General features: G+C 35.6%; 2 protein-coding genes and 1 pseudogene across 2 annotated transcripts; 1 reads left to right on the top strand and 2 right to left on the bottom strand.

Annotated features, from left to right (window-relative positions):
* Positions 1-654: 654 nt before the first annotated feature.
* Positions 655-3,505, top strand: LOC120217755 (ras-related protein RABF2b-like). Its single transcript, XM_039214823.1, has 7 exons — positions 655-888; positions 1,401-1,478; positions 1,573-1,740; positions 2,462-2,510; positions 2,659-2,732; positions 2,982-3,075; positions 3,167-3,505. Exons 1-7 carry the CDS (start codon positions 850-852, stop codon positions 3,265-3,267), a joined length of 603 nt encoding a protein of 200 aa, XP_039070754.1. The 5' UTR covers positions 655-849; the 3' UTR covers positions 3,268-3,505.
* Positions 3,506-4,001: 496 nt separating this feature from the next.
* LOC120217474 (probable aspartyl protease At4g16563) lies at positions 4,002-5,513 on the bottom strand. Its single transcript, XM_039214559.1, has one exon. The coding sequence runs from the start codon at positions 5,492-5,494 to the stop codon at positions 4,013-4,015; it is 1,482 nt and encodes a 493-aa protein (XP_039070490.1). The 5' UTR covers positions 5,495-5,513; the 3' UTR covers positions 4,002-4,012.
* Positions 5,514-11,742: 6,229 nt separating this feature from the next.
* LOC120217416 lies at positions 11,743-15,341 on the bottom strand (annotated as a pseudogene).
* Between the last annotated feature and the right edge of the window lie 686 nt (positions 15,342-16,027).

The following is a 16,027-nucleotide window of genomic DNA, read 5'->3' as shown; positions in this document are numbered from 1 at the left end:
GAGTGGGGGAATAAGAAAGGAAAGAGGGAATTTACATTCACTGGGTTAGAGGGAGGGAGGAGATAAGAGTGGGGGAATAAGAAAGGACACTTATAATAATAACATTTGTAATTTTAGGTAATTAAAAAATAATTAAGACACTTATATAAAAGAATATAGTTTGAGTACTTGTTAGGAGTAAAATTTACTAAATTGAAATTGATTTAAAACTCTTAATTGATCCTCTCATTTTTTTTAAAAAATTGTAGGTTAAATACTAATTAAGAGTAAAGTTATCTTCTATGTTTAAATAAAAATTGTTAAAATTACATCACATATAAAAAACATTCATATTTTTCTTTAACGATTAAATCTAAAAAATACAAATTTGATATTAATTATCAAAGAATATTATTCTAGTATTTACTTTTTTTTAATTGTTGATACTGGAGTAATTTAGCCTTAAATTTGATCCAGTACAAAAACAAAAACAATAACAGAAAGAGAAGGTGAGGAAAGAATAAGAAACACCAATGGCTCGGCCTTTGCCACGTGGATTTATATTTATAAAAATTAAAAAAAGCGAAAAGGACAAAAGAAAATTCCAATGAAGAAAGAGAAAATAAAAAAAAGCAGTCGCTGTCGTGCTTGGGTTGAAGAGTCATTGGTAATTTTCCATAAGAGGTGTTGAGGATGATCTTTCCCTTTGCTTTTACCCTTTGGATTTAACATCACGTCTTCTCAATTCCCTTTTCTTTACTTGTTCGTCAACGCATCCAACAAGCCTCAATTCTCAATCTTTTCCTTTATCCCATAATCTTTTTTTTTGTGTGTGGGAACATTAATCCGATTACAGAGGATTTCATTCTCATGGCCACCACTGGAAATAAGAACATCAATGCTAAATTAGTCTCTCTCTCTCTCTCTCTCTCTCGTGATTTAAACCCTCTTTTGGTTTTATAAGATTTGTTTATTTTCACTAGTATTTGATGCTTTGGGTCTGGTTTAGATGCTGAATTCTGATCTGGGTCCTGATGAATTGTTGATCATGCTTTTTTTTTTGTATGAACTGTGATATGGGTTTAGTTTATGTTTGCAATTAAAAATTGTTTTTATTTTTTTGGGTTTGTTTTAGATTTGATCAAATCCCGTCTGAGTTTTGCTTACATCCTGTAGGTTCTTTTTCTTTGATATCTCATTAAGCACCTGATTTAGGCTGATTGAATTGTGCAAATTTCTCTCTTTTCGTCATTTATAAAGCTTAGGGTATATTTTTATTATTTCCAAAGCTTTGAGATTTTGTTAAAATTATGTGCTTAAGGTTTATGCCTAATTTCTCTGGTACTTGTTGTTCAGATTGTTGATATTTACCGATGTTTTTGTTGCCTGTATTTGTTGTTAATATGTAATTTATTCTTCAGGTTCTACTTGGGGATGTTGGAGCTGGAAAGTCTAGCCTTGTGTTGCGCTTTGTGAAAGGGCAATTTGTTGAATTTCAGGTTGTTGGTGTTCTTATATTTAAGATAGAAAATGCATTAATAAAAAAAATCAGTAGTAAAATTATAATTTGATATTTATCTTATTATCATGTAGGAATCAACAATAGGTGCGGCTTTCTTTTCCCAGACATTGGCTGTGAATGATGCTACTGTAAAGTTTGAGATTTGGGATACGGCTGGCCAAGAGAGGTACCATAGCTTAGCACCAATGTACTACAGAGGAGCTGCAGCCGCGATCATTGTGTATGATATGACAAATCAAGTAAGTGTGTTCTCTGTGTGGTTTGGTCATCGAGCCACTAAATTGTCTATTGCTCTAAAGGTGACATTGTGAGATGAAGTATTAAAACTTTGGGAGCATGTAGGTCATACTTCGTTCAATTCCCTATTGTTCTGTTTTCTTGGTGCTTTTGCTCTCTGCTGTTTGCCCCTTTTGTAAGTTATTTTTGCATTTATTGCTTTTCATTTTTTATATAAAAAAAGTGAAAAATGCTAACCAGACAGCGCCTGAGCATTACTGGTATGAGGGCAATCTTCATATGAATCTAATTTTGTGATTTTTTGCAATTATATGTTTTTGAATGGTTTTATGCCTTGATCACTATTGTTGGCATCTTCTCCAAAATCATGTTACGATATCGTTTAAAGAATTATCAAATCCGAGGCTTGTTATTTGAAGGAAAAACAAAGGTTATCTTCAGATTGCTGTTCTCTCTTCTTTCCTCTTTAATTATTTTGTTTGATAATTTTTCTTTTTTGTATGTAAAGTTGCTTGTTTTTCCCCTTGAAGGAAGAGGGTGGGGAGTGAAGGGGTTTATATTTGAGGCATTTTTAGTGTATTATCTATTCACTATTACAATTTGTCACCACATTAAAGTTTAGATTTGCAAGGATTTTAAATTTTTAAGAACTTGGCGAAATTTTTAGTTTGGAATGGCTTTCAGTATCCAAAGAATGGTAATAGCATTCTTCTTACTTTGTAGGCATCATTTGAGAGAGCCAAGAAATGGGTCCAAGAACTTCAAGCCCAAGGTAGTATTTTGCCTTTTCCATTCCTTGACGTTATCCTTCTTGATTGTCAATATATCCATTTTTTTCCTTCTTAAATGTTTAATTTTAAGGACTCTTGATTGATTGAATTCTAAGTCTCTGTTTTAATTCGTTTTCTTTTCCTGTGAAGGCAATCCTAATATGGTAATGGCTCTTGCTGGGAACAAAGCTGATTTACTAGATGCAAGAAAGGTGGAACCGGAGGCAAGTTTTCAGTTTTTTTTTTTAGTTCACCTCACTTTTTCTTTAAAATGTAAACATATATTATTACTTTTAATCATTAATTATGAGCATTCTGGGTTTCTCTGCTTCCAATTTTTTGACACTTCAAAACAACTCATCTCTTTGAGATGGTAAAAGGTCAATTGGTCAAATGGAATCATGGTCCAATTTTGTTTTTGACTTCAAACTACATGCAAATCTCTATTTGACTTATTCTCCTTGGTGATTCAGGAGGCACAAACTTATGCTCAGGAGAATGGTCTTTTCTTCATGGAAACTTCTGCAAAGACCGCATCCAATGTCAATGAAGTTTTCCATGAAATAGGTGCTTTATATGTTGTTTTGTTAAATTTTCTAAAAGCATGCAGTATTTGTTTTGTGAAGTTGCAATCGACTTATTTTTTTATTTCATGCAGCTAAAAGATTGCCTCGAGTTCAGCCAGCACAGAATCCTGCTGGAATGGTTCTCATCGATAGACCTGCAGAACGGGCAGCAAGTGCATCTTGTTGCTCTTAGACGATGTTGTTGTTTCCCGCGTGTATCTTCTAAATAGATCCTGTAATGCTCAATGGCTCTGCAATCAGAGTTTTATCTTTCCTTTACCCTGTTTGACGAATCATTCAGGGCTGTACATGAATGTTGTCTAGAGGCATTGATGTTGACCCGTTTATGATGTTGGAGATTGGTTTTTCATGTAACTAAAAATGGTAATGCTATGCTTATGTTCAAATAAATATGACATTGATGGTGTTGACTTGGCTGCTTGTTTTACAACTCGTGTGTATAGCTCTTAGGCTTTGATAACATTTTTCTGAATATATCTGGATTGGGGTCTTGTCTATGACCTAAACTCCATAGGTGGAAAGGATTTAAGGACTTGTTATCATCCATAGGAATGGTTTGGGAGCTTTCTTCTCATTCGTGGCTTGATCCGAGACAAACCATCTTTTGTCGACTTCGAAATAGTTGAACTCAATGTGACTTGAATGTAGTTTATGCTAACGATTGATTGCATCATAGAAACAATTTTTCTGCCTCTTTTTGGATATTACTGATAATATAGTTTAATAAAGTTGGTCCACCATATTTATATTCTCTGCAGCTAAGCTAGAATGACCAGCTTGTTTTTCTTAATTAATCCAAAACCAAAACGTTACAGCCCCAGAATCTAGTTTGCACATTAACTCAACGAGTACAAAACTAACTTCATTAAAATAAGGAAAGTTGCAACATATTATTCAAATAAGAACTAGCATTAAAATCATTTCTTATGAAGTCCCTGAGATGCTGCGGCGGCTGCACAGTCCATCGGTTGAAACCCAATTCTCTCTTTCTCCAAATCATAAACAACTTCCACATTTTGCTGTTGGAAGTTCCCAAATACACCAGCTGGTCCATAGTTGCTATCATCCATGCTTTGGAACAACAGGCATTTCACCCCAGTTGAATTAATTGGAGCACTCATGGCGTAGAAGTAATTAGCTTGTGGCAGAACAAGGCTCACATTGTTTAGGAAATGAAAAGTGATGGAAGGGAAAGAATCAGTTGTGAATCTGTTATTTGGACATGGAACTCTATAACAGAGATCGAATCCGGTTTGTGTCTCGACATCCGTGGCCCGAGGATAAGTTATTGCTGATTGGAGCATTGAGAGAAGTTGAGAATAGAATGGTTCAGGGAGGTGAGTGTAAGTGGTGCCTGAATCAATCAACATTCCCCCATTACCTTGAGAATCGAACTCTCTCAAGTTTAAAGGAACTCTAGCAGAGCTAATGTCGCCGACAGTTATGGCCTCTAGACCAATGTAGTAGTAGTTTGGAAACATGGGACTCTTCAACATTGGGGTGAACTGTATATTGTCATTGGAAGATACAGCAATGTCTCCCATGAACAATGGGCTTGAAATACTCTGATTGTTGGCATACTTGAAAGCTAAGAAGCAATGGGAAAACCCTTTTTGGAGGAACCCTAACTGTGATGGTAGAGAAAGTACGCCCCTACCAAACCCTGCAATGCCAATAGGTTCTCTATAAGTAGAGCCGACACAACCAAAAGAAAACCTGGGAAGATCCTTAGTGATATCAGGGTTACTACCATGGACCCTAAGGTTATCCCTGGTTAGTGTCCCTGTGACTAGCCCTCCTTCACCATAGGAATAGGCAAAGGAAGGACAAGGCCTAGAGCAGGTGGCTTTGAGAAGGGAACTTAATGAACATCCGGCCTCGATGCATGTATCGAAAGAGTTATCAGAGCTATGAATATCTATGCAAAAAGAGCTACCGCAGGTGTCCCTAACAGATGATGAAGAATATGAAGTGGAGAAAGTGCCTATTAACTTATTGTTCCTATAGTCATCACAATCTAGACAATCAAAGGATAGATTCCCACAAGGAACCCAAGTCAGGTCACTCCCGGTATCCATGTAAACTTGAATGACCTGTCTTGGTGTTCCTATATTTAAAGTCAGCAAGTACCCATCTCTTACTGCCCTCAATGGCTCAACCATATCTGAAGCTTGTGAAAGTCTTTTTATTGAGTATTTGGTAGGTTTAGGTATGGTGAAGGTAGGGCTAGAACGAGTTAGACCAAGAACAACTGAATTAGGGTTTCTGTTCCCAGCTTGGATTTGATTGAAACTGAAGAAGGAAATGAGTAGGAATAAAAGAATGGTGGTAGTGGTTGAGTAAGATGTTGCCATTGGACTCAATCTATCTATTTTTTTTTCTCTGATATGAATTTGCATCTGCAGAAAGGAATTTATAGCTGAAACCAGGCTACGCTACGTATATAAACAGATGTTGCATGATGTTAACAATGTGAGCCGCATTCATCCCCACCACCATCTCCATGAATCATGATGATAAAAAAGAGTTCTAAAAAGGGTTTATATTTATTTATTCAGTTCTTTGCATGGATGTTGGTTGAAGTACAAATGGAAGGCAAGCGGCGGTCTCTGAATGGATAATTACAGGGTGATTTGCTGACAAAATCGGCTTTGAAGCTTAGTTGAAGTGCGCATGCGAAATTTTATAGTATGTTTTTAAGTTATTTTGTTAATGTGATGCAAGCAAAACAAAGAGGAAGCCATGTTTGAGTCTCATGTGAAGCAGGAGCTTCCATGGAATATTATAATGGCATCGGCATCAAGCTTACATCTGATGATAGTGGCGAGCACGTATCACATTCACTTCGGTAAAACAACTGCTAGATCTTTAGAGGAAAACATTTTTACACCAGTTAAGTTATTTTAAAACTAAGGTAATTTTCTTGGCTTGGCTTAGAAATTCTGATATGATCTTTAAATTTCCAAATCGATTCAGAAAACTTCAAAGGAGATATTGAAGATGGAAATTTATTTAGCAGGCCAAAACATATAATAAGAGTGGGGTTGACAATATTGTAGACCGAATCCATTTTGTTTTCAGTTTGTCTAATTTTAGTTATTGGTTTTTGAAAAAATAACATTTTGATCACTTTTATTTTTGGTTTGTCTTAAAACCTTTATCACATCTCCACACGAAATACAAGAGCCCTTCGCCTATTTCTTGGGTTAAGTTGTTGAGCGTAAAGAGATTCTACAATACGATTATCAAAGGTTCCTTCCTTTTCTTTCTATAAAGATAAAATAGCTCACAAGAATCCACCATGCCGTTCCGACCAAATGACATGACACTATTTCATAATGATCCAACACCTCACTCCCGAAGTTGTGCATGAGAAAATAAAATTTGACTTGTAAAATGAAAAGGGGAAGGTAAAACCATGTTGGGTTCCCATCACTACCATCTTCATGGTCGCTCATACTGTGCGAACCAGAGAGGAGGCCAAACTCGAACTCATAGTTTTCTTACGATACACCACAACTCAACAGCTAATTCTTGACCTTGAGCCAAAGAGTTGTGCATTAAAAAATACTACCATTCGCTGGTCGTTGACAGATCGCTTCAATCTTCTCTTCATCTCTCACAGTTTTCACGTTGTTCTTCTTCGATGTCATGACATCAAGCTTAGATGATCTTGCAAAGGGAAAACAACAACGCTAAAGGATCTGCGTCTACCACTCTAAATCCTCATATGTAACATACGAAACGATACATCCCCAACGGTAAAAAAGACACACCACTTCATCGTGTCAAACACAAGACTCCACATATTTAGACTCTAAATCCTATTAAAGTTTTGTAACACTTAAATGATTATGTCATGGGTCAAGCCACTTTATGATATTCTCTCAACAAATAGGGGACAAATGTTGTATCTCCGTTAAAAATCTTTTGCACACACATCATTTCTGTGCCTCACATCTACCGGAGGACCTTAAGGCATCGTCAACCCTCCAGAACCTAGGGAATTCCAAAAGACATAGAGAGGGAGCATCTCCTAAAGAGGTCTCTCGAATATCAAACATCTCTTGGGAAGTCATAACTTAATGATAAGACCTCTGAGAAGCCTACGTGATCCATCAAGGTTAAATCTAATGCCACCTGATCATATCCGCTTAGGCTACCGGCCTACGGATAGTCACAATATCCCTATGACCGACACTCAAACTAAACATCATTATACATCTCCTAAAGAGGTCTCTCGAATATCAAACATCTCTTGGGAAGTCATAACTTAATGATAAGACCTCTGAGAAGCTACGTGATCCATCAAGGTTAAATCTAATGCCACCTGATCATATCCGCTTAGGCTACCGGCCTACGGATAGTCACAATATCCCTATGACCGACACTCAAACTAAACATCATTATAAAATCTCTCAACCAAGATTGAAAGACGAGATGTGACCTAAATGAAAGCACCTCAACTTACATTCTCATATCTAATCGACTAGCGATCGATCTACCATCAACTGCGATTTTTTGTTTAAATTAAAAGGGATGAATCATCTATAACCGCCGTAACTCAATTGATCCATCAACACTAGTTAACTCAAAAGCTTGATGGTGAAAATAACCCTTTTTATTTATTTTATATTTAGAAGGAAGACAAGCTGAAACAAAGGCTGCGTTGCCTTAATTTAACGTTTTAAGTTTGTACTTGGAGTTACATAATCAAAGGAGATAGTGGCTATCATGCGGCTTTGGGGACTTAAATGATTAAACTAATAACATCATTCTTTGGACCAAAATCCTTCTTTTCAGCGGGCAATGACATGGATATGACGCGAAGATCCATAAACTTGAGCACCATTATAACATTAAGCACAAACTGATGATCAACCGTCACACAAACATCACATGCTTTTTACTTCATCTGGCAATGTCGTGTCTCTAAATTTAGTATACTAAACAATATCACACCACTTTCTAAAACATTACTCTTTCGAACAACTCATGTATTGTACTTGCTACATTATTATTAACCAGCTACTTTGTTCTCAACTGGCATAATTTAAAAGAGGTGGCACTGCATTTTCCTGCACAAAAATTCAAGCTTTTTATTAATATTGCAAGTATCTTAACAGTTTTTCACTTGTTCGAGGTTGTTTTTAGTTTATTAAACTTTCTAGCAGGGTAAGCAAAATTCGACTCGACTCAAATTGATTTCGAGTTGTAATTTTATAAATTTGACTTCACTCCAAAAGGTTTCAATTTCAAATCGAGTTGTTAAATACAACTCGAATAACTCGAAACTTTTTGTAATTACTGGATTGATTTTTAAGTTTGATTCGAGTCCCTTGACTCTGTATGAATATGTATATCACATATGAAGAAATATATACAATTTAAATTGGAATATGTATGAAAACTATTTAAATTGGAATCAAATAATAACATAATATTATAAATATTTACAATTTAATTTAAACAAAAACTCAACAAATCGACTCAAAAAAATTTCAAGTCAACTTCGAGTTATAAAATAAGACTCGTCAACTCGAATAACTTAATTTTTTTACTCAATTCCGACTCGGCTCGATCGAACATTCACTTCTACTTTCTAGTGAGATTAGAATGGTAAAGTGATGACCAAATTTGAATCGATCGATAAATTTTAGATTAATTCGTAGATTATTCTATTATGGTTGGACAAGGTGGGGTAGGGTATGGTGACTATGAATGTATTTAGTGGTGGATGCACATTTAGTTTAGAGTGAATAAGTGTCCACTTAAAATTTTGAATTTATTTCTATTAATTATTTATTTTGTTGATTATATCCATTGAAACCCAGATTTTCTTTTCTTTTTGATAAATTTTGTGTTGTTCATATAGGTATATGAGTGTATCAATCCTAAAAAAATATTTATGGATCTGTCACTGATTGTCTTCTAAATATGTAAAAGTGATAATGATATTCAAATTTTAGTATATACAATAAAAAAATTGAGAGTGGAGACAAAGCATGCTAACAATGAAATAATAATGAATTTGATAATATTTTTCTTTGTTTCATTCTGGTACCATTTTAAAATGCGTTTAAACTTTGATTAAACATTGATGTAATAAGTAGAAGAGATTCAAGAGGGAGAAACAAACTAAAAAAAGTGAAGACAAAACAGAAAGAATAAAACGTTGGTGGTCGTACCAAAACTTTATAGAAACAAAATGAGGTTGAAGATTCGTCCTAACGCATTAATGAGTGAGTAGGTAATATATATCCTAATCTTAACGGACTATGGAAATATTTCAAGTGGCTTTCTTTTACATTACAATATTTTTTAAACTGACTTTTGGATCTCTGCTATGATATGTGCTTAATGAACAATCCAGCTAATCTCTGGCAACCCTAATATTGATCATTGAAGAAACTTCGAGAACCATCACGGCTAAGTTTTCTTTTAATTGAAGAAACTAAGAAAGGATTAAGGGTCACTTTTGCCCCGTAGTAGATCCGATTTATCATTTTCGTCCCCATCGTATTTTCGTATTAATTTAGCCCTCAAATTTATTTAAATGCATCATACTATATCTTACCTCTAACTTAAAACCCTAAATCCTAAACCTTAATCTCCAACTTAAAACAATCAATTTAGGGTTTTAAGTGAGGGATAGGGTATGGAATGACACAATTGAGTAACTTCGAAAACTAAATTGATGTAAAAATACGATAAGGATGAAAATGATAAATTGAGTCTACTGCAAAAATAACCCTTTTACCATTAAAAACAATAATTCATCGGTAAATAAGAACAAAAATATCTCTCCAATAATTAAATCTTGAATTTCTTTTAGAACGGTACTATCGAAGATTGTTTAAAACTGTTGAGAGTTTATCATTATAGTCGTTTTATCGATTTTATCTTTACGAAATTTATCATTTTAGTCGTTTTGTCGATTATTATATTATCTTTAGGAAATTTATCATTTTAATCGTTTTATCGATTATTATATTATCTTTACTATAAATGTATTATATTTTCGTCATCAACATCTTTATCACAACTTAAATATTATTCCAGCCATTAAAAAAATTATTACTGGCCTCTAAATATTCCACCACATTTACAACTTAGACATTGTTAATTTAAACCTGAAGATATTTGAAACTACCCCAATTTTAGGATTAAAAGTTTTGAAAAATTGTTTACAATTATTTAAATAAATTTTAAACCAATTTCCTTAATTTTAAAATTCAGTTAGAAGAAAAATTAAAATTTAAAAAACTAATTCAAATAAATTCATCACTGTAGAAGAAGTCAGCCCCAAATCATTTACATAAGTTTATATGTGGAGAAGTCCAAAAGCTTTGTTGAAACTACAATATAGAAAGACCGAAAAAATATTTTATTTAAGGTATCAAAAAGTCTCAAAAACATGTGAAGAAAATTTTATCAGTTTTAAACAACTTTTCCAAAGATGATTTCTGATCTTAATCAATTGATTAAAAAGATGTAAAATACATAATCAAGTTTGTGGATCTTTGAAGTGGATTCATTCTTTCAAAAACAAATTTCAAAATCTCTTTGACGTAGTTGACTATGATATGATTGTACCAATATAAAAGATATCATTCTTTCTTGAAGACCTTCGGATCACGTTTCAAGTAAGCTCACATCAATTTATCGAATCTCAATAACCCTTAAAGTAAATTTTTTAGTTAAAAGTTAATTCTATTCAATCTTTGGATCGAAATTCCACACACACAAAAATGAATCAAAATATTTTCTTTACCATTAAAAAATAATCCAAAGATTGTACTCCTTTCGGTTTACTCCAAATTTCCCTCTCATATATCCAACTCAAAATTAGTGTATAATAGTACGTAAATGTTAGTAATGCTCACTAACAAAGATAATTGTGATTTGTGAATAAAAATAAATTTATATATGATTGTATAATTAAAGTTCATATGTCACACATATAAATTTTAAATTTATCTCTAAAATGAATTAGTACGTAAAAAAAACTATACGAGTTTAAACATGACACAATACCTTTTTGACTAAACTTATCATGAGAAATATTCTGAAAATGTGTGATAAATTAGGACATAACATGAATAAATAAAATATTCTGTAAATTTATCGTAGTAATTGAATGTAACATTTCTATATTTGCTCCCTTCCGGTTTTTCTTCTTATATTTTCCACCTCATTTCTCCTTTTTCTTGCAACATGCCATTTGTCTTAAAAACCATATTAGGTAAATACTATAATTAATCTTTTCATTACCATCAATGACAAAACTTGTAAATCTTAATTAGTGGCCTTAAGACCCCTCATTCATTTGAAGGGTAACTTTTATTGCTAGTTATATATTTCTCAAGGGATTTAATATCCGAGACTAAAAACTTAGGCCTCACAACCAAAATGAGCAACACACAGATGGATACTTGAGCAGTCACAATGTCGTAACAAAAAAACCAAGTTCACAACAGAATTTTGGAAAGATATCAAAGGAAACAACAAACAAACAAAAAATCAGTTCTCTCAGAGCATACCCCATTATTAGATTCAGACACAAACCCCATCACTAGGTGGTTAGGAAAGGAGTAAACCTGCAACGTTCAGGGCTTTTCGTTGTCAAATGGAATCTGGCCATTCTTCAAACAAAAAACATTGTGTTTTCCAGGTCTTCATGCAGCTTAAACCACTTCTCTTCCGATGGCATCGATGATGACGTTGGAGGAGGAGGATGACGAGGTTGACTTTCTTTCGACTGATAGTACAGCCTTCCCCTAAAAGCAACAAGGTCAGCAAAGTACACAGGGGGGACCAGAGATACTGGTTTCGTGCACCTTTCAAATGTAAAGCACAGATCATAAATAAGCTTCTGCAACTGGTCAGAGGATAACCTATGCTCATCCCACAATACATGGTAGTGCGTAGGCTTGCTGGTACCAAGACTTCCATGTTGACTACAGAGATAGAAGTCGAACTCAAAAGGGTGCACAATTGTAGTGTCAACAACTGTACCTGGTAAAATATTTCCATCGCGACTACCATCTTTCTGTGCCTCTGGGAGGAAACGAGTTTGATGTCGCTTCTGAGCAACAGTAAGGGTGATTGTAGGCAAGTAATTGTTTGCCTCGAAAAGCCTCCTGAGATCCATCAACTCTTCATTAAGAACCATATCAAACTGACCCTCGCTAACTCCATCACGGAAGATCACAATTTTTTTCTGGTCTGACGTTGTTTAGGCGAGCATAAGATTGAACAAGCTCCAAACACATTGTGCCAAACTCTGCGATCTGCTCTTTGCGATGAGACTGAGGTCGAACCCTTGCCGCATAACGATTAGCTTTAGGCCAGTTCATTGTTGCTACTACAGCCGCTATTGATGGGCTATTCTTATCATGAGGGGCAGGATGATTAACATCTGCTCCAACAAACATAACATGACCTTCACCATGGAACTGGAGAAGAGGGTCTTTCAGCTCCACCTCCACATTGCTGCCCCCGAGCTTGGCATTGATTTTTAGACCAAGATTAGCAAGGTACTGGTCCTTCCCTATTTTTGCTTTGCTGGATAGACAACACTGAGTCACCACGCCAATTTTGGTCTCCCAGATCCACTTAAGATTTTTGTAGCCATCCTCATCCTTCTTCGACAACACACAGAGTAGAAATTGTAAATTTCCTCTACCTTCTCGACTAGTAACTTTTTTAAGCAGTTTACAAAGAACATGAAAATCAGAAAAAAAAATCCCATTCCAGCCCTTTCCTTTAAGATAGGTTCCTCCAATCTCATCCCAAGTTCCGTGCACCTAGGTCTCAGCTTTGAAATGAACTGATTCAACTGATCACATTTCAAGTCACGGGTAAAGTCAATCACACCCCACCTCTGAATTTCTTTTCCTTTCACAACAGCATTTCGAACCAGGTTCCACTGGCATGTTGGTTGCTTAACTGTTATCGTCATCACTTTGCCTTTTGGATCAGACAACTTCAAAACTGGAGATTTAATCAAACGTGCTTTCACAGGTGTCATATTAGTATCAACTCCAATACCAAAATTCTTGATAATGTTTCGACTGCCAAAAACAAATGAAAAATAAGATTCATGTTACAGTTAACCTTTTCAGTTATTTATGATTGAGGTTCACTAGAACAGATGATGCATGAAACTTCCATATAGCAATAACATATTATCTTTTCATATAATCCAGGTTTCCATCAGACAAACAAAATAACCATCTAAAACATGAAAAATAAGAAAAACTTGTACATGTAGTCAACTGAAACATCCAAAAAGTGATGTAAACTCAGTTCATTCATGCCAAGAATGCACCTAACATCAAGGGAAGAAGCAGAACTTATTGATCAATGCGCATAGAAGAGAAAAAACTTCAACAGCGGCCAACTACTAGTATTCACCATCATGCCAGATAGTTACACAACTGAATATAAGTGGCTACCTAAATTGACTTCACAGTAATGAAGCAAAACAACAAACAACAAAGGGAATAAAAGGCTCAATTGTTTTGAAAACATACCCACATGGTCCATGCTTGGATTGTACCAATATAAAAGATATCATTCTTTCTTGAAGACCTTCGGATCACGTTTCAAGAAAGCTCACCCGATTCTTCCTGCTCACATCCAGGCAAGGAATATCCAAGTAGGTAATATCCTTCTTGTGTTTCTTCCTGAAATAATCAACAATTCCAATACGCTCTTGTGCATTATTTCCATCAGGAAATGAAACGTTGCGAGTATCTTCAGGTGTCAACCCAACTATAACATACATCTGTTTGGTATGTCGATGGGTTACATTAACCTTCAACTTTTTCAACGCTTCTTTAACAGCTTCCCTGGATGCTTGAAAATTGTTGACATTAAAATCAGCAATGTTCTCAGCTAGAAAGTCTAGAACCCGCATTTTCTTGTGAAATGCTAAAACCGAATAATCCAGGCAAAGTGCCATACCCTGGAATGTGAGCTTGAGGCTATAAAAGATTCCTGTAGATGCTGTGATGCCTTGTCCAAGATAATCTGCTGGAGAAGCTTCAGTAGGAAGGAAGCTTCGGCCAGTACGAATCATATGCATAACTGGATTCTCGTTCATAACAACATCCATCCCCTGTAATATGTCACGAGGTACCAAGGAGACGTTGTTAGTCAAGTAATCCATCAACTTGCCGAGTTCGAGCTCTTTCACAAGCTTTATAGAAAATGCGTATTTGCCGGACTTTATATCTTCCCCTTCGAACAATTCCACCTGGAATTCTTCTTCAGGTAATTGAGTAGCACTAAATATATTCTTTTCGCCATCATATGCAGTCTTCAATAATGGCAATTTAGAGTCATGAGTGAATAATTTTTTCCGGATATTCGACAATATTAGCTTAGATAGTTTGGCAGGGCCTTCATTCGTGGGAGATTCCACTGGTTTGATGTCAACATCATAGAGACTTATGATTCTCTCACAATCGAAGTCCACAAGAAAATGATTGACAACAAACTTAACAGTTGAATCAGATGCCTTTCCACCTTTATCAGGTTGCATAATTGGGTTATGCTTACTCTGACTCCCTGATGCTAATGATGTAGAAGCCAACTGTTCTGTAACATTCTTCACAACGGAATCTGTAACGGAAGAACAATGGAAGAACTTATCAAAAGTGACGCACAAATCCAAGCATTAACTAAAACTAAAAGATCATAAAAAATTAACTTCATCAACATGGTATAAAAGTTTGGATTCGTTGACCGAAAAGTCAAATGAACAAGAAAAAATTATACCAGGTGCAGGATGAGGAGTGGAAGGCAATGCCACTCTGCTAACTCCAGGATCCGGGGATGGAGCAGCAATCGGCCTCCCACTTGGCGCGCCACCAGTTCCACCGCCTCTTCCGCCGGGTGATTGCACCACTTGTCTATAACTAGGTCTCTCCGGTTTAGTCGGAAGCCCCCCGCCTCTGCCGCCGGATGATTGCACCACTTGACTATAAATCGGTCTCTCTGACTGAGACGGAGGGCCCCCACCTCCCCTCCAACCATTGCCACCGCCACCACCAGCGTAACCACCGCTTGCAGTGCATTCATGCTGCCCCGTGCCTTAATAAGGACCACCGCTTGATGTGACGGCGGATGCTGCTTCTGGTCATCCCCGCCGACATCTATACCTCGTCCTTCACTGCTTCGTACACTCTCACGACTATGACGACCACCTCTTCGTCCAGAATCACCACCACTGGCCATTGGATTCGGGAGCACAACTAGAGCAGTAAACAAAACTCTTTCGTCACAAACTCAATCAGCACCAACAGGAAAACCGCCAAATGAAAATGAAGTTTGCAAAAACAGTTATAGAGAAAAGTCGTAGGTTTGTAACAGAAAAGGATTGGAGAATGAAATTACAAAAATGACCTTACGTTGGTTTAGTGGTTTCGTAAATGATAATTTGAAATTTTAAATATTTATCATTAAGTCGGTTCTAAGCTTAAACACAAAGATATAATGGGACTAATTAATTAAAGAAGGTTGACTAATGATAAGGACAAACTACACTAATAATCACTAAATCTTTAAGACATTTTCACTTCGATCATCAAAATTATCAATAATAATTTAAATGATTTTTTTATTCAGATGATCAAAATTAAAACGCCTTAAATGTTTAGTGATCATTAGCAGAGTTTATCTTAATAAAGATTAAGAAAGTAATTGAGCGATGTTAAGGAGGAATTCCAGAAAGTTCGATGGGTCCGAGAAGGTGATGGAAGGACGGAAGATTTAATGGCTTTATTACCTTGAGGATGCAATATAGAATAAGTACAAAATACCTAAATTTCATATTCTTCTTATACACAGCTTGTATTCTCATTGGTTAGAGTCCCCACGTCACACTACGTGCGTTGACAAGTTATTCAACACAAACATACCAT

Source organism: Hibiscus syriacus, unplaced genomic scaffold (assembly GCF_006381635.1).
Source record: "Hibiscus syriacus cultivar Baekdansim isolate YM2019G1 unplaced genomic scaffold, ASM638163v2 tig00110187_pilon, whole genome shotgun sequence".
Lineage (NCBI taxonomy): Eukaryota > Viridiplantae > Streptophyta > Magnoliopsida > Malvales > Malvaceae > Hibiscus > Hibiscus syriacus.
Note: the sequence above shows the minus strand (reverse complement) of the source record. Positions and strands in the feature narration are given on the sequence as shown.